This window comes from Equus caballus, chromosome 7 (genome assembly GCF_041296265.1).
Source record: "Equus caballus isolate H_3958 breed thoroughbred chromosome 7, TB-T2T, whole genome shotgun sequence".
In the NCBI taxonomy this organism is placed as follows: domain Eukaryota; kingdom Metazoa; phylum Chordata; class Mammalia; order Perissodactyla; family Equidae; genus Equus; species Equus caballus.
The window spans coordinates 87,153,595-87,175,195 of NC_091690.1; the positions used below are offsets into that span (position 1 = coordinate 87,153,595).

A 21,601-nucleotide genomic window follows, 5' to 3' on the forward strand; every position below is an offset into this window, starting at 1 on the left:
CCAGAAACCTTCTTTCTTTCTTTCCTTCTTCTTTTTTTTTTTAAGGAATGCTTATGACAAATAAACCAATCAATGTGATTACTCGCTGAGCTTGGCACATTCCACATCTCCAGTTCATCAGCTTCTTTTGCAGGGCTCACCTGTTCTTGCTGTTGGCGAGCAAGGTCCATTTGCTGCCGTTGTTTCTCAATTTGTGAGGCTGCCAGTTTTTTCTGTTCATCGTGCGCTGCCAGGAGCTGCTCCCGTAAACTGATCAGCTGGGTAATCATGGTAGAGAGCTGCCGTTCTTTTTCTGCCAGGCTCTCAGGTGTCCCTAAAATGCAAGCGAGACGATATCTCACAAGTTTGAGAAAAGTCTGAATGAATTGGCAAAAGGTGGGAGTGGGACAGATTTAGTAAAGGACTACCTAAGGCACTTAAAGATCTGGGACAATAACTGGAGGTCATTGTGAGTGCAGGAACACTACAGAGCAGCAATGGAATAATCACTAGGTTTAGTCATTGCTCCTGCCAAGAAAAATTATCGCTACCAATAAAATTCTCACACACTCTTCCCATTCACTCTTTAAAACAACAAAAACAGCAGACCTACCTACCTCATTCTCTCCCTTCATCACACTTCCCTCCTCTCTAACCAAATCTTTCTGATCAAGCTAGGAAACCTATGACATTTAGTACCAAAGATTAGAATCTATGGGTCGTATTAATATTCTATAATCACCTCTACCCTCAGCGATGAGCACAGGATCTAAGACATAGTAGGTGCTTAATAAATGTTATTTAAGGAATTTTCTGCTCATCACCCTCAGAAAATTTTTCTATTGTGCAAAGATCTGTCTCTGAAGCTCAGAAGTCAGGGGTCACCCTCTTGGCCATGGAACTAGTTCTACTAAGAGAAAAAAGACTGCCTTGCCTCAAGTAAGAAAGGATTGAATCTGATTTTTTTTTTCACCTATGAGAAGATGGAGCTAAAGTTTTCAACTTCATCCTTAAAGGCAACAACGTTGCTTGGGGGCTTCTTCACCCCTGTGTCATTTGTCATTCTTCAAAGGGAAAAAACACATTCGAGGTTGAAAAGGTTATGCATAAGGATGTGCTGTTTAATGAATATGATGTCGCTGAACACTTACGGTATGCACTAATGGTGCTGAACAGTCTTTTTATGGGCAAATTGCACAGCCCTCCTAAGTAAAGGGTATAGAATCCTTTTGTGAATCTAAATTAGAGTATTTTACTGCAGCATAAGAATTTCAGCCGACTATATTTGAGCCACACAGGTTTCATTATGAAGAAACGATGTATGATTTGAAAGCTTTTCAGAAGGACGCCAGGGCATCAGTTGTCAAAGGGGACAAAGATGGCCGATGTGTGGGGGAGGAGACTCCAATTTCCTTACGAATCTCCTCCCACTCCTGCTAAGAAAGCACCAGAACGATCTGAGAGACGAAAAATATTTTAATTAGGAGTGTCCCTATTTTCTGAGTGGCCCCATGGAGAAAGGGAGCCTCAGAGCATGCTGGCTAGCATTTGCTAGTATATCATTCCCACAAGGTAAGACTGATGTCAGCAGAGAAGTACAACATTTAGGACTACCTTAGGGTTCTTAATGCCAATTCAAATCCTTAAAAAATAAATGAATAAACTGTCAATATTCCATATCCCTTAAAGATTCACTGAGCTGAAAGATGGTCTAAAATCAAAATTAAAGGAAAAATAAGATACTGAGATGATGTTAGAAAATGCATTCCACTGTTAAGGGAACAAATACTGTATCAAGGATGCTGACCAGCTATTCTTTCTAGCTATTAGAATTGATTTTTTTTAAAATGAGTTTTTATTTCAGCAATAGGAATTTCAGCTTGGTAAAAGGAAGAGCTTTTTGATCCAGAAATATTAAAATACAAAAGCAGGTTCCCCCAGGGGATCATAAAATCTCTTCAAAAGCACACCAAGCTCAACTAACATATATGTTAATATATACAGGAATGAGAAGATACAAAATGAGAAAAGTATGAAGCTTATTTATTTACTCATTTCCGTCATTTTTAATTAAAAAAATATTTCCTGAATGGCAACTATGTGTCAAGGACTATATCAAGAACTAAGGATACTGATCCCAGGGCACGAAAAAGCAGAGTTCCCTACTTGCAGGCAATTTGTAGTCCAAAGTGGGGGAGACACCTTAAGCAAGTGATCACACACATAAATGTAAACTACAACTAAAGAAGAATTACAAACAAGACAGATATTTGGGAAGAGGTCTAACTAAGTTTGTGAGGCCCAAGTTTAGGCAAGGTATGCCTGAAAAGTAACAAATTAACAGCAAGAGGAACAGAATTAACTAGGCAAAGAGTTGGAAGGGGTCAAGGAGCTTTTCAAAAGGAGAAAACAACACAGGCAAAGGCCCTGTGGGGGTGGGGGAGGGGGAGTTTCAGTGTGTTCCAGAAGTTGAAAGAAGGTAGTAAAATAAGCAAGGAAAATAGAGGGGAGTAGAGTAGCAGGTTCAGCTTCAGCTCCTTCTAGACCATACTTGATGAACTTCATACTTGTTCTAAGAATATTTCAAAATCACTACGGTGTTGTAAGCAAAGAATGATGTGGTCGTTCTGGCTACAATGTGGAGAGTAGTTTGGAAAGTTATGAGAATAGATAAAAGGGATATATGCACATTTTATTCCACATAGTTTTTCGCAAAATTCTGATCTCCATGTAATTTTCTTGTTATACCTTCTATATGAGGTGAGTTAAGAGAAGGCTTATTGGATACTGGGAAAGTTACTGCACCACAATTCTTTGTTAATTAGGAAGAGCATTCATAGGGAATTTGGGGCAAGGACCAATACAAGAGTTGGATCTGGTACTTAGATTCCCCAGAAAAGACAGGAAAATTTTCTCTTCTCTCAGGTTAAACAATGTCTTTTCAACAATCTTCGATATCTTTCCCTTTCTCCTCTGCATAGAAAACAGAGAAGCTGAGGATAACATAAATGACTTAGCTTCTTCTCTTCAAGGTGAAGCCAACAGGTCTGTAAATGCATTGGTGTTTCCAGTGCTAAGACATGTTTAAGTATATCTGAATTTACAGAATAACACCATTTAACTGAATCTTTTTACAAATCAGCATGACATTCAAATTGTTTAAAATTGTAAAAATTCAGTGACATCTAAATAAGTTTTTCATTGAACTTAAAAGATACATGTTTAAGAAGAAAATAAGCCAGAGATCATTATTTTTAAATTGAGAATTTAGGCACTCATATGAGTCTGATGCTATATTTTCCCTAAATTTCAGTTTGAAGAGCACATATATATTTTGAATAGATATGAGTGGCATAATGATTGCAGTTGTAATGAAGTGTAGTAGTGTAAAAAAAATCTAAAATTCCCCCTGAATGAGGACTTATATATTTTTATATATCTATAGATATATGTATATATGGCCATTAGTCCTTTGGGAGCCAAATTAAGGAGAAATCAATTTATACCACATAATAGCTTACATTCCCTAAATGTGCAGGCTAATTTATGTGTCTGTGAGTGTGTATGGTCATCTTTCTGTTATGTACCCATTGTATTTCTTCATATATAGTGGTTTAAACCCAGGTTTTAGAACCTGTGGTGCGAGATTTTTCTGTTTTAATTAACAGCAAATGTTTAGACTGCTGTAATAAAAATAGCATCAAGTCTGAATCACACTGACCAACCAACCTGTGAACACACATTATTTCATCTCAAAAAATACTAGCTTAATTGGAAATGAAACTTTGCCATAGCAAAGGAACTACCACTGCCAGAGTTGCTGAAAAAGTAGACAATTTATGGGACATAGCAGGGCAACCTAAATACTGACAGGCTATGTTAAGGAAGGCAGAAGCCCATACAGAATGCTCTTATGAAGTAGCTTAACTCCATGTAGAAAATCTCCTCTTAAATTATGTTTTGAGGTTTGATATAATCAACTTGGAAAACAAGTCGATTAGATCCTGAGGATGTGCCCAGGCCAGCAGAGGTCATCAGTAGCTGCCTACCATCATCTGTTTCACATCCTCCGGGCTATCTTCAAATAATTCTCTAAAAAGCGTTGCCAGAAAACAGTCTCTCCCACACAACAGAGGTATTTTCATAAACCAAAAAAAGGGAGCTAGCAAAAAAACCTTCTGTACACAGCTTCTCGACAAGTCAGCGTGCCTGCTTTTATCCAATATCACACACAGTGTGCGCCTGACACTCTCTGCTATAAACTGGATCTATTCTCTAACTCCAAAGACAGTGCAGCAGGGTTTTTTTGCCATGGGGTCGTCTTTATCCCCAAACCACATCTGTCTTGAGTTTCTCTCAGATTAGTCAGGTGGATCAGTGCTCCCCAGGGCCTGCTCCAGCTGAAGTATTTTAATTTGACTAAACACCTGATTTATTTTATCTCTCCGATGAGAAAGGCAGTTTGTCTTAATAGAGCCTGTCAGCCCACAGCCCCATTCACAGCAATTTACAGGCAGCCAGGGACGCTGGAAGAGAAGAGTGCCGTGATTCTGTATTTTATCCTCCTCCAGAAAGCACCTAAAAGCAGCTATTCACTGCTACTGCATGTGGCATTTTAGAACTGAATTAGCTTTTTATTCAAGTAACTACACTTGTTGTGAATAGCTTATCTGTAAAATTGCTACATTCACTACTGATTTTATTAACCTTTGGCTCTATCACAAAATGGTCTTCAGTTAGGAAAGACCTTTAAAATTGACACATTTTTTTCTTAGGGGCCTTTATTCCAGTGACTTCGGATTTACTGAGTTTGATCCATTGAATTCTTTACCAGTTGTACTTAAAATTTTGAGTCTCAATAGGAAGTCAATAGTGCACAAATAAGGAAACACTTTTCAAAATGTAAATACAGCAGCAATTTCCCTCATCAAAAGTTTTCAAATACCATCTTTCACCATAACAGTTTCAACATCAGTCCTCTAGCCATTTTTGGTCAAAATCTGAAGAACTTGAAAAAAATTAACTAAAATAGACTACTTTTTTTTAAACTTTACAGACTATAACTACCTGTTTGTAGGCCCAACGCCAACAGAGAAAATTGAAAATTGATGAGAATTTAGGTAAAATAATAAGATAATTAGGATAAATCCCTCCTTGATATAGAATGAAAAATTTAAATTAAAAATCAGCTTTAAAGTTTATTTAAAAGGCTTTTTCTTTTACACCAGCTCACAAAAGTTAGCACCACAATCTGTCAATTTTGCCCATATGAAATATATATAATTACAATCAGTGGTGCTGGAAATAAGACTGGGCATCGGGAAATCACTAAAGACTCCGCATCTGGACAAGCAGGCCACCTAGCAGAGCATTTTACTAAATAGAGAATCGCCTCAGCTCCTTTACAATAGTCCCATACCTAGGACTTTTACAATATAAAAATTTTAAGCAGGTCGCTCTCTTTATAGCTGTCCCCAAAAGTGGATCACTGTTGTGTGGTGATAACTAAGTTTTTCTAATGAGAAAACCCAGAAACTAGCACAGCAGTAAAAAGAGAGACAGAATTAGAATGAGGAAGAGAAAGAGGGTGGGAGGGGAGAGAGGGAAAGAGAGGGCACGCACAGGGACAGGTGAATAAAATTTTGAGAATTTCTCTGCATGCTTTTTACCTCTTCATTGTTATGAAATGAAAGGTAATGGTGTTAAAACACAATGTTTACTAAGCCAAATAAAACTAATATCAACAAATGGCATTATCTAGAAATGTATACCAGGGAATTTAAAATGTCTTCCACCTGACCATTCTCCTTTGTTGGATCTCACACACTACTTTAATAAGCTTAATAGGACTGAACAATGAAATTACAAGAAGCCTGGTTAACTAAAAGTGTCTGTGTTTGGAACGATGGGGCGGGTGGCAGTGACACTGCAGTGGAGTTCTGATGGAGATATGCTTTTCCACATCAATCCTAGAAAGATTAAAGCACTTAACAGTAATTCCAAAGCAGCATCAATCAAGGAACTCAGTCAACATCCAGGAAGATTTTAAATTAAGTTGAAAAGAAAAGCTCTTAAGAGTCAATTCCCTGGTCAGTTCTAATTTTTTTTTAATGGACATTGTTTGAGAAGAAAGCCAAAATACAATGCTAGTCATAAAAGAAAGCTGCATTTGATCTTTTCTGCCCACAGGTAACCTGGTTAAACTGCTCCGGCTCACACTGCAGCCTCCTCACACATCAGATGGGCTGTGATGTCTCCACTTCACAAGCTCAGTCCATCATTTCGCACTGGCCTTTTTTGATATAGCCTTCTTTTAAATGTCACAAAATAGGGCAGCAAAAAGTCAACAAAAAATAAATAGGGTAAGCTGAAGAAACTAACAATCTATCAGAAGGTCCCCTGATAAAAGTTACTTTGTGGTGACTGCCTGAGAAAGGAACCCCTGTCCCAGTGTACCCAGCTAATTTGAGTTCTGAATCCAACAGCGGTTTTAAAAGCTTTCACTTTAAAGGGCCCCAGTGCATCATAAAGATAAAGGATTTCAGTACAAAACCACCACAAAGACCTCTATTATCTTATCAGTCTTTGGTTACAACAGCTGAACCAATATGACTAAATTCTGAATGACTTTTTTCAAAACAGCAAAACACTGGAATTTCTTTGTTTTCTCATCAGTCAGCTATTGTCATTGCTCCCATATGCTACTGTCCACTCCTTAGTAAATAAAAAGTTTAATAAATGCAGCAATTGTGCTCTTAGGAATCACTTAAGGACCACTACACAAGAAGTGTGGCTCATGAATTGAGGTACAGGCTTTTTCTTTTTCTTTTCTTTCTTTCTTTTTTTTTTGACCAAACATATGAGAATTTCCTTCTTCAAATGTAAACTATTCTCATTTAAAATGTCATTAAAATCTACCATATGTGGACAAAACAAGGATACCTAGGAACAGCCTTAAGATCAAACTCTCCTGCCTCTTCCAGGCACACTTACTTCTCCTTCAGCTTTCGCTCTTTCTAGCTGTAAAAGGAAGTCTATTCCAGGATCAGCTGAGATGTATTCATGCTGCAGATCCCAAAAGAACAAGAACAATCCATGGAATTCTGCCATCTAGGCTCCTAACCTCACAGCTGGGCCTTCAGCCCACTGTGCGTTGTTAGCCCATCCTTTTGGGATCTGGAAATGAAGGTATCTTGAAACACCTCTCCTTCAATATAAGACAGGCTGCCTTTATATTACTGTCATCTATGGATGTAATTGGTCAATGGCTACATATCCATTATTCACACTTAAAAAACAGTAATTTCTGGCCTATCGGAATCATGGAATTCTTTGGTCTTTTGGAAAAAAAATAAAATAATTTGTCTCAATATTGCCATCAAGTATTACAGGATTCGCTCTTTCTTTAGAAGCTCCATCAGAGTTAGGATACAGGAAAGGAAGGATTAAGAAAAACAGACCTTATTTAACAAGGTGTTGTCTTTAAAGATTTTACATGTTATCTTATTTAATCCTCATCCTAAAAGTTGCATTGCTATTTTCATTTCAGAGATGAAAATCTAAACTATCAAGAAGTAAAGAAACTTGACCAAGTCAGAGCACTTGAATGGATTTGAATTCAGGCCTCTGGGTTCCTAATCCAAGGTAGTCTGGAGTCAAGGGAGAGGTATCTTCTCCTGCCTCAGAATACATAGTAGGGAATTTCTAAAAGTTAGGAGCAATGCTCTAAAGGACCCAGAATTTTAATGCCACATAAGGCTTAGAAATATACAACTTCTCAGTAAGGCTTTGTTAACCAAATAAGAAGTTTAAAAGCTTGGCCAGGCAATCCATCAGATAACCAAAGAGGTGAGTAAATTGAACTTTGACATCTTATAGATGTAAAAACAGATCTTGACATTAAGTGATATGCCTGCAGTTGCTCAAGAAATTAGCACCCAGCCTGGCAGTCAAGATCCTGTTATGTTTATTCCCCAAACTTTCTCTCCCCAAAGAGCATATGGCCTCCTGGTTCCGAGCCCAAATATAAAGATTATGCAGACCACAGCATTCCCAAGCATTCCAGATACAATATTTACAACACACATGAAAGGCTGAGAAATACACTCAAATATTTGTACATGTCAAGTGTGCTGCTGCCTCAGGGTGCAGTGTGCCTGCAGGCTGAGATAGTCAGGTGCTAGCCAAGAGGAAGTTACCTGGAGAAATCTCGGAAGTGTGCCCAGAAAGGTTTGAGGAACCTCCCAGATACAAATAAGGCTTAGGACAGTTGCCTGTACAAACACACCATATACCTTGCCCATTTATAGGGTGTGTTTATAACTTGCCTAGTGTAAATCAGGGACTCCCTGCCCTAGCCCAATATGCCTCATTGTACAATAATAATAATTGCTTAAACTTACATAGCAATTGCTTTCTGCTAGGAAGAGCTTTATATATATTCATTCATTTGTTCCTCACAACCCTATGCAGTAAGTCATATCGTTATCCTCATTTTAAAGATGAGGAAACTGAGGCATAAAAAGGTCAAGCAATTTGCAAAGGCCTAAACTATTAAATCATGCATCTAAGATTCAAAATCAGGCAGTTTGGCCACAGAGTCTATCCTCTTTACCACTCTGATAAATTGAGAATGGGACTCCTAAATGATTCACCTTCTCAAAACTACTCCACCCAGCAGACAAAGTAGATGAAATTCTCCTTATTATCTGTTTTTGGAGTTTTTTTTTTTTAATACAATGTTTAATGAGGTTCTCACTAAAATGAAAGAATTTACCTAGGGAAGTATCTATGATACCCTTTGTTCTTTAAGACAGCTCAACCCACTAGCACAGAGCCCTCCCGATCTTTCAGTCTAAGTCACAAACATCTACTATAGTTTGTAGTCATCTTTCATTCCTAATTTAATCTCTCACTCTCATACTCACTCTCTTTCTTTCCCTTTGATCTTATTTTCTCCAAATTCTAAACTCCTGGTGGCAAGACTCCCTACCTAGATTCCTACGTGTAACTCTACCAGACCTTGTATGTGGACCTGGACTCTCCAATATTGGAATTTTGGCTTTCCCCAAGAGACTCATTTGGCTGGTCCTCTGGCTTCTAGTGCCCTTTTTGGCTCCTCTACAAATCCCCCATTCCAGGTCTGGCATCGTGAAATGTGTCCCTGCCTCCAATTACTTGATCAGCAATCTAGATAGCCCCTTCCAGACCACCTTTTTTTTGTATTGTTTTTGGTATCAGGACATCCCAGTCGGCCTGGTCTTGCCAATGCTAAGACTTTGATGGGAAGGTGTGCTAAAAGATTTTGAATTAAAACAAAACTGAACAACTGAGGGAGATTGTTATTTGCGTTTTTATATAATCATAAATAGTTCACAGTTTCCAAACTACGGTACTATCTGATCAGTAACAGGCCAGTGCAGATTCCACCCATCACAAACTCAGATTATGAGTCTGTAAAGGGAAAATGGAAATGGAAATTTCCTATCGATTCTAAAATTGCTGTTTCTTTGATTGTTCTTTCATAGTTGAATACAGCTGGATAAACAGCATGTTCTTTTCATTCTCAAGTTAGATTTTAACAATGATTTCTGGATACAATAGGTGCTATCATCATTGTATTACAGAAACACATTACATTCAGAAAGCTTTTTTGAAGGTTATCTAACATTTCCCGTGTGGAATTCATAATAGCCAGGGCACAGATATTAAGGAATGCCAAAGAAATAAAGACAGACAATTAAAACCATAGTCCAGAGATGATCAAGGGTCCCACATCACAGGATGATTTTGAACATGCTAAAGTAGAATGCAAACAAAATATTTAAAAAACATTTCTAAGCCTTTTCTTTTAGAAATTAAATTAAAACTCAATGTATGTTTGTTCAGCCTATAAACAGAAATCATTTTAGTCACAAATAGGAAGTCCTATTTCATACTGGGACAAATGTAGAGAAAAGCATGATTCAAGGTTTTAAAAGAATTAGGATCACTTGGTACAATAATTACAGGTTACAAATGAAATCTTAAAAGAAGTTTATAAAAATCACTTTCTAATGCAACTTTAAAATGTTCATGGTTTTACAATTGTCAGATGAATAAAAATAGGATTTTTAATTAAAATTTTTAACTTGAAAGCAAAAGCTTTGTGACATGTGATCCAGAGGCAAGAAGGGAAAAATATATTAATATTTGAGCCCCAGAGGGAATAGAATGCCACAATCAATGTGGTCGCACTGAAAAATAACCTCAGCAGCGCTGGACACCACCTTTTGAAGAGGCAAATGTCTGAAAAGGCAACAAGAAGATGATTACAATAGTTGCATTTAAGGGTGATACTTAAAAAGGTCTTTGCTTGTAGAAGATGTTATAACATCAGTGGTCCCAGAAGGACTGCAGAGGCAGCAGTCTCTACAAACACACAGATCTCAAGCACATCCTCCCTGCTGGACTCTCGGCTCCCCACCCAGACTTAAAGCCTCTGCTGTGAATTAGATAAGAATCTTAGTGCTACTCATAATTCTATAGCGAGAATTGGTGGGAGGAAGAGCAAATGATAGGCCATAACGGGTACTTCCTACCTGACTGTTGGCTCCTTAAGAGTAGAGTTTATGTCACATGCGTCTCTGTGACAAAGTACAGACATAACTACAGTGCCGATCACTTATTTTGTGCTCAGTAGAGTTGAAGTAAACTAATAACCAACTCTAAATCAGTAGTTCCCAAAATAGTTGGAGATAGGCAGCCACAGCAATTAACAAACCAGATGGAATTGCTCTGAACTTCCACAGTATTTGAGCCATATCTGAGTTGCTTCCAGTTTGGTAACCACTGTAACTGACAATTTAATGGCCATCCCCACTGCTGTGTAAGCAGTAGGAAATCAAATCCAATAAAAAGATGGAAAAAAATAATAAAATTTGAACAACTAAAGAAATGTAGATTCTGATTCAATAAACATTATTTTAGCACATATCATGGTCCAAATACTTTCTATATGCTAGGATTAGTACTTAGGATTTTTATCTGCTTCAACAAACTTAAGAAAATGAGTCTGAAGAAGGTTAAAAATATGTCGAAGATAACATAACATGTAATCAATACAGCCATGATTCTAAGTCAGATGGTCTGATCCCCAAGCCCAGACTCTTTACAGTAAACCACAAATGTTTCTGGGGAAAAAACATGACAGCTAGTTTAAGACAGGGACTTCATACAGAGTCTCTACGAAGTCCTTCTGCATTTTTTAAAAGTTAAAAACCTTGTTGGTAGATATAGTGGTATTAAAAGGGAAACATTTATATTTAGTCAACTATAATTTCATATTATTTAAGATCTTGTAAATAGTAAATAAAGTCTAATGGCTAAGGGGACTGAGTCTACAGACACAAATTTGAAAACTCTCTACTCAGAAAAGATTACATCTGGAAATCCAATTTCAAAAAATTTCACCCACCAGTTCTGTGAACAAAAACTGCAATTTAGAAGGCAGAATCAACTAAAGGACTATATAAGTTATATGGACTAAGCAATTATACAGGAAACATATCAAAGGAATTTATATTATTGTATTAACCCTTTCTAACATCAACTTTTTCCCAAAAAATTGAAATATACTGTAATCAGAGAACAGGTTCTAATTCTTAATTGCCCAAAGAAATAACTGCCAAAGGAGTTACTGTTGCTTGGCCAATTCACTCTCCTGTCCTTATGCCACCAAAGCTTTTTTAGGAGGATGTTTTTAAAAGTATACTTTAGATGACAAAATCCACTCTCCAGTTCCATTTTAAAAGTTGGAAGAATGACCCTGACTGTGTCACTGTAGACTGATCCAGATCAGTGTCTCCCAACATTCTTAAATCTATGCCTCCCACCCAACTTCTCACTCTGTATTTTGTATACCTCCATTAGCCAAGAAGTGTTGTTTAGCTGATTACTTTCTATAGTTTAAGAAAATAATAGGTGTACTGAATAAGCTTTTACAAGCCACAAAGCAACCTCATTTGAGATTTCTGCTCTACTTGTCAAAAACAATTTTCATTAAATTAAACGGGGATTTGCAGTTTGTTTCTTTTACACCTACAAGATTAAAACGAAGTTGAAAAATGTTAAAGTGCTCACTGACTTTATAAAAACAATGCATTCTTATCATCTTATGGGGACACCTCTATAGGATATCTTTTAATCTCTTTCAAAAATGTTGACAAGCTCCTTTCTGTCTAAAGATTTACTGTGCTGTGATTCTAGCAGTTCTCAATTATCACGCACGATCGACATATTTTATTTTGTTATTTTCCATAACAAAGACAATTTACCTGAGCACCTTTTCGGCAATAATAACAGATTAAATCTTCTGAGTTACTTGATTTGTCATTTGTCTTTTAATTTTACTATTAGGCTAGTTCTCCAGGATTTTGAACAGTTCCAAACACATAGTAGGTCTTCAACAAATACTTGTTGAAACAAGTCATATTATGTGAATTCATTCATGTAATTCATCATCCAAATTAGGACATTTCTTAAATAAAAGGAGGTGCTGTTAATTAGCATATCAAGAACACAGGTATAAACCAGGACAATCCTAGGTAAGCCAGAACATATGAGTACCTAGTCATAACTTAATCTCACTTAATGTCAGTTTCTGACTAGGTAATATTACATAAACAGAACCCTATAGTCGATAAATAAACTTCATAAAAATTCCATGACATGAATTTTACATTGTTGGTAACCTTGAAATATGGATGACACAATTCTACAAAACAATTAGGCTTAATTCATCACTCTTGAAAACACGTAGAAGCTCATAATATCTATCCATCTGTCTGTCTATCTATCCATAAAATAGAACCATTCTATAGAGTAAACCTAACAATGTAATCTCAGTTTCATGAAGTTTGTACAAATGCTTCTTATTTGCCAAGTATTTTGAAGAGAAATTTTTAATTTAACACTCATAGAAATAGTCAATCCATTTTCCATGAAGTGTAATTCCCAATTAAGGGGATGTTAGGGTCATGCTAATTTTTCCCATTTTATAAGAGACAAACTTAGAATTTTACTTAGTAATTAACTAAACACACAAAAATGCTCATGTAAAAAAATGATGACAATATTAAAATATCTAAATCTCACAGCATTATATCATTATGAATTTTAATTTCTATATTAAGTACATGTTCGTCTTTCATATGATGAAAATACAAACACATAAATCAATGAAAAACTTATATTTGCTTCTGAACATTCTAACGCCTTGGGTTATACATAATGAAGAAATAATGAAAATTATTATAAAGGAAGTCTAATGGAAAGTCCTGCCTAGCATAAAAATAGTAAAACAAAAACTTTCCCACTTTATTGTAAGTAGAAAATTCAACCAAATTTTTGGAAATCTAGACAAGATTTACAATTCAACAAAAGCCATAGAGTCAATGGCTTTTGAATAAATTCCATGGGAAAACTATTTCCCCAGTTCTACAAGACATTAGAAAATCTACATGCCTACAATTATTCCAGAGACTTTATAGTTAAGTTTCTAGGAAATTAACAGCAACACTGTTTACCCAATTTTTTACTAACATAGAAAAATAAATAATTCCCAAATTATATTAATAGGAGCATGAAAGGAAAACACCTATACTTCCAGAACTGAGCTATATTTGAGTCCTAAATTATATTTTCAAGCCTATACATAGGCAGTTCTAACCAGACATTACTAAGCATAGCTTTAAAAAAAGGAATTGAAAGGTTCTAAATTAAAGACAATTCCTACCCTAATTCCATAAATAAATGTATTTAATAAAGTATAGCTAATTACTAGAGACTACCTGTAATTAAAAACTGAAGAATGAAACCAAGTGAAGATAAAAGAGCACTGTGAAAGCAAGCAAACACCAAAGTACAAGAAAATCCATTAAAAGTGATTTGGGAAAAGGGGTCCTGCCATTCCTGGAGCTTTTCAGGCACTGCTTTATAGGGATACCCAAGTTATGCCGTAACAGTGTTGGTTCATAGCAGTAAAAGCTACATCAGAGGCAGTAGAAATAGTTTTTTTTTAGAAGGGAAAAATGTCCAAAATACTAAAATGAGCATCAATTAAGAATTTTCAGGACTGCATAGATCCAAAGGCAAGTAATTAAACCACTACAACCCAATATAACTAAATAGAGATTTGGTGTGAATTTGGAACCAAATCCAGTTACAACTAACTGTTACCACTTGCTTAAAATTTAGTTTTCCAACGTCTTTCTTTAAGCAAAGAGTGGATTAGTCAATTCAGAGCAGAAAAAAAGGAGACAGAGCAAAGGCAACTCGAGCATATATATATGTCCTCTGTGTGGCAAGGAGATGAAGTAAACAAACAATACTCTCCCAAGAAGATTCACAAGTTAGAGTTTTCAGCCAATGTATTCTAGGTAAGAAAATATACTTTGGATTCAGGCAAAACACTTCCAAATTTTAATTATCATTGTAACAAACTAAAGAGAAGTGAGTTGTTTGACTACCAGACATGGTTATATTCAAATGAAAGCACTTAAATCCATTCATGAGCTAAATATAAACATCTGAAGTAGCTGCTGTTTAGAATTATCTGTGCAACTGAGAGCACAGGTAGTCAAGAGTTGACTGCATATACTCTTTTGTTCCCTCCATTTGTTCAAATGAACTGGATAATCAACAGCGGTTTAGGCCACTTGCAAAGAGCCAAGAAGAGTTTTCTCTAGCAACCCAAGAAACAGAAGGCAGAGATCATCAGCAAGGATGAGGTGATATTATCACTATGATTCATTCCATTATCATTACAAAATGAATACCACAGTAGAAATTCTACCAGCTTAGTAACTCTACCAAGATAAAAATGTACAATAAGGAACTATTCAGTAAGAGGCTACTCATTTTAACCTTCTTTCTAAGTTAGTAAAGTAATTAAAATCTATCATTAAAATGGCCTTAGTTAGCCTAAAAGCTTATATAAAAATGTGTTTATAAAGGTATTAAATATTTAGTTTGTATAGGTGAGGAGACATGAGTGATAACACTGTTTCAGCTAATCTGTACATGAAAATAAGCCAGATATAATACTAATCAAAACAACCAAAAAAGTACTAGAAAGTGCTTTCACATATATTAGGTTTTTTGAGCCTTAAAATCACCTTGTAAGGTAGCTTTTATTATCATCACCAATTTACAAATGAAGAAAAAGACAGAGAGGACACAAGATTTACCTAAAATCACACAGCCAAAACTGAAACCCTAACTGAAAACCTTATTTCCCTTTATACTTCAAAATAATCGATTCTTCTAGACTGATATTGTGAGAATAAATTTTCTTATCTTGAAGTTTCACAGCTCTCTTTAGCATCAAAGCAACAATGTGCGTATTTTTCCCAGACTGAAGTCCCAGATTGACCGCATACACTGGAGAATTAGAGAACTGGAAGAAGGGAGTGTGTGTGTGTGTGTGTGTGTGTGTGTGTGTTTATGAGATGTGTGTATATATATAGCCCCAAATGTATTTTTCAATTTGAACATAAAACAAACAGTTGTTACAAAGCTCACTGCATATCTGAGCTTCTTAAGGGAAAAAAGGGAGCGTTATGAAAGAAAGAAAAAAGAATCTTAGATTTTTCCCAATCAACCCCGTTTATCTGTTCCCCTTTATTTCCCATCACTAGTTCTATCTCCATTAATCTACATCTTAAGGTGATTTTAAAAAAATCTATCTTATCTATTAAGAAAATAACTTGAAATGTCTTTTTTTAATTAAATAATCATAGACTCAAAAAGATCAATGTTGTAAAGAATCAAAGAAATCATTCAAGTCTCAAGTTTTACAATTAAAAAGTTGAAGGCCAGAAGGAGAAAGTGACATTCCTCATGTCATATAGTTAGTTAGCTAGTGGCAGAGTTAGGACTAGAACCTAGAAGTCCTGATCCTCATTTCAGAACTCCTTCCACTGTAACATGCCACCTCTTAAAAAATCAAGTGAAATAATCCACTTTAAATCTCTTTCAGAAGAGAGTTGATTTTGGTTTCCTCAATCCACTCAAGAAGCAACACTGATTCTTTGCTTATTTTAGCATATCTTCAATTCCTCAAGTTTATCATGTAATCTAACAAGACATTGACAGTCAAATGACAGAAACAATCAATAGGAAAATATTTTAAGAAAGACAACTTGTCCAATAATACAAAGACTTCATTCTGGGACCTCAGCATGCGAGTTTCCATATGTGCTGGTTGAGGGAGATTAATCATAGTTTAAATGGTATTTTTTCAGAAATAACAAATCAGGATGTTTTATAGGGAAAACAGTTACATATGGTCTTTGAAAGATTTCAGTGACCACCATTGATGAAATTTAACAACTGGAATATGACAGGCCACAAGAATCTTTGCATTTCATTGGCCCATGTATTTGAAAACTTGAGTGCCTGATGGGCTCGCCAGATCCTAATTTCCTTTAAATAAGAGCAAGAGTTACATAAAGAACACTAGTCTAAGTTCCTCAGGATACAAGGCAATGTAACAGCAAAAAAAGTGATTAAAAAAAAATCAGTGTGGCATTTTGGGAGTGTAGGACAACAGAAATGCAGAAAGTTATAAAGATTTAACAGACAAAATGCTCAAGCTGAGCCCAGATAAACCACATAAGTATATATTTAGTACAAGTTTATTGTTTATTAGCCTACAGAGAATGACAGGAATAGAAAAAAATAAGATTCAAAAATAGTATGACACATAATTTGCAAAGTGTTTAATCAGAGTTATTACAGTATATAAAAATATTTTATTACATGAAGTTGTATAGTGGACAGTGACTGAAATGTAAGTCAGGAGATCTGAGTTCTAGTTTCAGTAGCCACCTTGTACAAGTAGCTTTCTGGGCCTCCATTTTCACACGTGTAAAATGAGAGTGTTGGACTAGATAACCTATAAGAACAATTCTAGTTATGAGTTATAATTCTAGAAACGTTCCTTGAGTGTAGACTCTCTGCAATTTTTATTTTCTATGAAAAGCATTCAATCTTACCTATATCTATAAAGATCAGTAATATCTTGGTAGCATGAGAAAAAAATCATTTATGTTACAAAGAACTATGAATGCAAACATTGTATATATATATACTTATTAGGTTAACATTACATATTAATATACAACCCAGCATTAACTTTTCAGATGTGATTTTATTTTTCAGTTAATTTTGAGAGTGAACCTAACTGAATTTCCAAATCGTTTTCTTTTACAACATGTGACATTACAATTAATGTCAGTTTGGCCAGCAAACTCACTAATTTACAAAATATCTTTTTATGTTTACAAAAGAAAAAACTCTACTGGAATAAAAGCAGAATACGTAAGTTAAGCTTACACCATTCTGCAAATGAAGAAACATAACTTGTAATTTTTTGCCTTATTACAGCTTATTTGTAAGTTCACTGAGTTTCATTTGTATATTTAAGTAGCAATCAGATGGAGTAAGCAGTATGGTGAAGTGTCTAAGAGCACGGGTTCTGGAGCAGTTGCCTAGTCTTAAATCTCAGCTCTACCACTTCCTAGGGTTATAACTTTAACCTTATTGATTTCTTATAAAATCGGAATCGTAACAGGGGGTTAGTCAAGATCAAGTGAGTTAACACAAGTTAATAAATGTGAAGCACTTAGAACAGTACTTTCACATAGCAATCACTCAATAAATATTTGCCATTATGGTCATATAATGTTTACATTAAAATCCATTTTAGGGGCCGGCCTGGTGGCGTGTTGGTTAAGTTTGTGCTCTCCACTTTGGCGGCCCAAGATTCACGGGTTCAGACCCTGGGCACAGACCTACACAGCACTCATCAAGCCACACTCTGGCGGCATCCCACAAACAAAAAATAGAGGAAGATTGGCACAGATGTCAGCTCGGCAACAATCTTCCTCAAGCAAAAAAAGAGGAAGATTGGCAGGAGATGTTAGCTCAGGGCCAATCTTCCTCACCAAAACAAAAACAAAATAAAAGCACAGCCACATCTGTACATTTCTAGCAGGAAAAGGTGAAGAAAGCGGTGTAAAATAAAACTATTTAAAAAATCCATTTTAAATGATCTATCCTAACAATGAAGAACATACGTTACATGATATAGAAATATTATGATTTTATTCCAAATGTTTAATAAAGTTCTAAAATCACAGACACTTTCATTGACTATAAAACAGCACTTTATTCCAACCTCCTGAAAGCTGGAAATTCAGCTGTGGTAAATATGATCATGTCACTCTCTCAGTTAAACTATTCAATGACTCTCCACAAATAAAGCCCAGACTTTTTTAAATGGCTTATACACGCCTTCATGATCTTGCCCTTGCTTGCTCATCTAGCCTCATCTCTCACTTTTGCTGTCCAACTTTAACACCTACCCACCCAAACTACAAATGCACACACACACACAAACACACTATTTTCACTAAAAACATGAAATTCTCCAGAAAAGTAATTTCTCACTCATGTTTCACACAAACACACTATTTTCACTAAAAACATGAAATTCTCCAGAAAAGTAATTTCTCACTCATGTTTCACACAAACACACTATTTTCACTAAAAACATGAAATTCTCCAGAAAAGTAATTTCTCACTCATGTTTCCAAGTCTCATGCAGGCTATTCACATTGCCTAAAACATTTTTCCATCTATCTTTTCTACTGTAATATTACTTTAAAAGTGAGAAACGAGGAATAAAGCAAAGCTTATCAAGAGAAGAATGGCTAAACAAATTATTCTTCATTGATACTAGGAATATTATGCAGATAGCCCTTAAGATAATGTAAATATTTATTGAGCACTTTCTATGTAGTATTCTGAATTCTGGAGATTAGTGAATAAAACAGACAAAAATTTATACTCAAGAATGAGATAAATCTATATTAAGGAAAAAAATCAAATTCTATAAAATATTTTTTATTTTAAAAATCCCGTTTTTAAAATAGGCTATCAGGTGCAGAGTAAGGAGAGAACTTTATGTTATTCTTTGTATACTTCTATATTGATATAGTCTACAATAACGTGCATTGGTAAGTGTATTATAGAATCCTTAAAATTATTAAGAATAAAATATCTCTGGCTCAAGGTTAAGTAATTATTTAGGATTTTTCTTCACAACATAAAAAAAAATTATTTCTACTAAAGGTCACTTAAAGAAAGGTAAGGGAATAGAATTTGAGGTAAGAAGATATTTAAAAAATTAGTTTACTTCTAAATTAATGTTTTAAATAATTGTGTGTACATTGTATAATAATCAAAGATTTAAAAAACATAAACATTTAATTTTCTGGGAAGAGAATATTTATTCCCTTCACCATCATTACATACATATCTATCACTTGACTTTCCTACATTCAACTCTTATACTTTCCAAAAACTATTTTGGACACTGTCAGGGTGTGAATATAATACATTCATATACCTACATTATATGCATAAAACTATGTTTATAATATTACTATGACCTTTTTTGCCTTTTTCACCATATTGACATTTACCCTCATAGTGCAAAAGCAATGATGGGTAAAACTGCGGGTGCCTTACCAGGAATCAAGTCAGTGACACTGAACTGTACTAGTTAGTGGTCACTGAAGTCTTTGTGACTATGCACATGTATCTTTTTAAATGTCAGTTTCACTTAAAAATTCTTGATGAAACAGTAAAGAAATACTAATTTTATGAAATTTCAACTTAGAGTATAGTTTATAAAATATGTGTAATGAAATAGGAAGCGCATATAAAGTATTTCTGCTGCACACCAAAATACAGTGGTCGTCTTGAGGAAAAGCACTTTGTGATTCTCTGAGATCCAAACTAACTGCTTTTTCCATGGAACACCATTTTTACCTGAAAGAATGACTGACAAGCAAAAAATGGTTACTCAAACTTGGGTTCTTAAAAGACATTTTCTCAAAAATGATATGAAGTGAGACTTTCACTTCAAGGAAAACAACTGATTGTATTTGTTTTCAGTAATAAAATTTGCACTTTCAAATTAACAAACGTGATATTAATGGGTGTGATTTTTTGATACTGTATCATGAAATATGTCAACATTTGGAAGCTCTGTAAAACTCAGTGATCCAACATTTTCCAAACAACCAATACATGATGTCATAAAATCATACATTTGTATAAGATCCAAAATGCAAGTTAGACCAACGGAATTTAAAATAATATAACAAAATATGAAGAATTCCTTATGTTTCAGATTCCACATTGCAGTTAACCTTTATACGACTCGTAAACTGTTGTACATAAAAGAATATCCACAATTATCCAAAAAGTTATTAAAATACTACATTTTTTAAACACATATGTGTGTGGTGCTTCATCTATTTTAACCAAAATAACACACTGCCACAGACTGAATGCAGAAGCAGATGAGAACTATTGTCTTTTTCAATGGAAAGAAACTATCTTTTTTCTTGTATACTTGAGTCTTATATTTGTGATATTTAGTTAAAAGAGGAACTTCCTGTATCTGAGTTTCAAAATTTAGATCTGCCTATTAGCATAAGTGAGCAAACACTTCTTGTGGTCAAGAGGCATAAAGTAACTAGATCTCCCATTCAGAAGCAGGAGCATACAGGTGGAGTGAAGCCAGGGTGAAGAGACAAAGATTGAAAGGAACTTCTCCGAAGAGTCTTGTCTGATACTCACAGGCTTCTTGTGCATCTTTCTTGATCACTGCATTCACTCAATCATTCAATAAACATTTATTATTTACCTTGGGTCAAGCAGTGAACCCACACACACCTGTTTTCTTGCAACTTATGTTCCACTGGAGAAACTCAGACAATAAATAAAAGAAACAACAATGAAATAAGTATACTAAGATGTAATAAACACTATAGAAAAAATAAAGCTCAGTAAGTGGAAGAGGTTCCAATTTTAAATAGGATGGTCAAGGTAAGTCTCCCTAAGAACGACAATTCAGCAAGAACTTGCAGATGCTAAAAGTATAATCCACGAAAGTATTTAGGAGCAGAGCATTCCAAGAAGAATAAACAACAAATGCAAAGGTCCTGAGGTGGGTGCCTGTTTGAGGAACATTAGTAGATAAACATACTGAGAGCTAAAAGAGCAAAGGGGAAAGGTGATATTTTGATATAATAAATGTATATTTGGTCTTCATCCCCAGTTCCTGGAGTAGAGCTTCAAAAATCCCTGTAATTCCCTGAGTGATAAGAATGAGAAGAGTGTCTTTTATTATTCATAATAACCCCGTTTCAAACACACCTGAGTTTATGTTAATGAGTTGACTCGATGGGCCCCTAGATGGCTTCAGGCTGGGAGCTGACTTTGAGGAACCTACCATGTGATGAATGAGTTGGAACTTTTAGCCCTATCCCCACCTCTAAGGAGGGGAAAAAGGCTGGGGATTGAATTAATCACCAGTGGCCAGTGATTTAATCAATGATACCCATGTAATGGAACCTCCATAAAAACCCTAAATGCAGGGGGGCTGGCCCCGTGGCCGAGTGGTTAAGTTCGCGCACTCCGCTGCAGGCAGCCCAGTGTTTCGTTGGTTCGAATCCTGGGCGCGGACATGGCACTGCTCATCAGACCACGCTGAGGCAGCGTCCCA

At 35.5% G+C, this 21,601-nt stretch overlaps 1 protein-coding gene across 50 annotated transcripts in view; it reads right to left on the reverse strand.

Annotated features, from left to right (window-relative positions):
• The window catches only part of SOX6 (SRY-box transcription factor 6), a 570,771-nt gene that overhangs the window by 197,877 nt on the left and 351,293 nt on the right, over nucleotides 1-21,601 (reverse strand). For all 50 annotated transcript variants that reach the window (XM_070274840.1, XM_070274842.1, XM_070274841.1 and 47 more), the window contains one exon: nucleotides 141-313. In XM_070274840.1, the coding sequence (XP_070130941.1) occupies nucleotides 141-313 (173 nt within the window). The remainder of the gene's footprint in view (nucleotides 1-140; nucleotides 314-21,601) is intronic.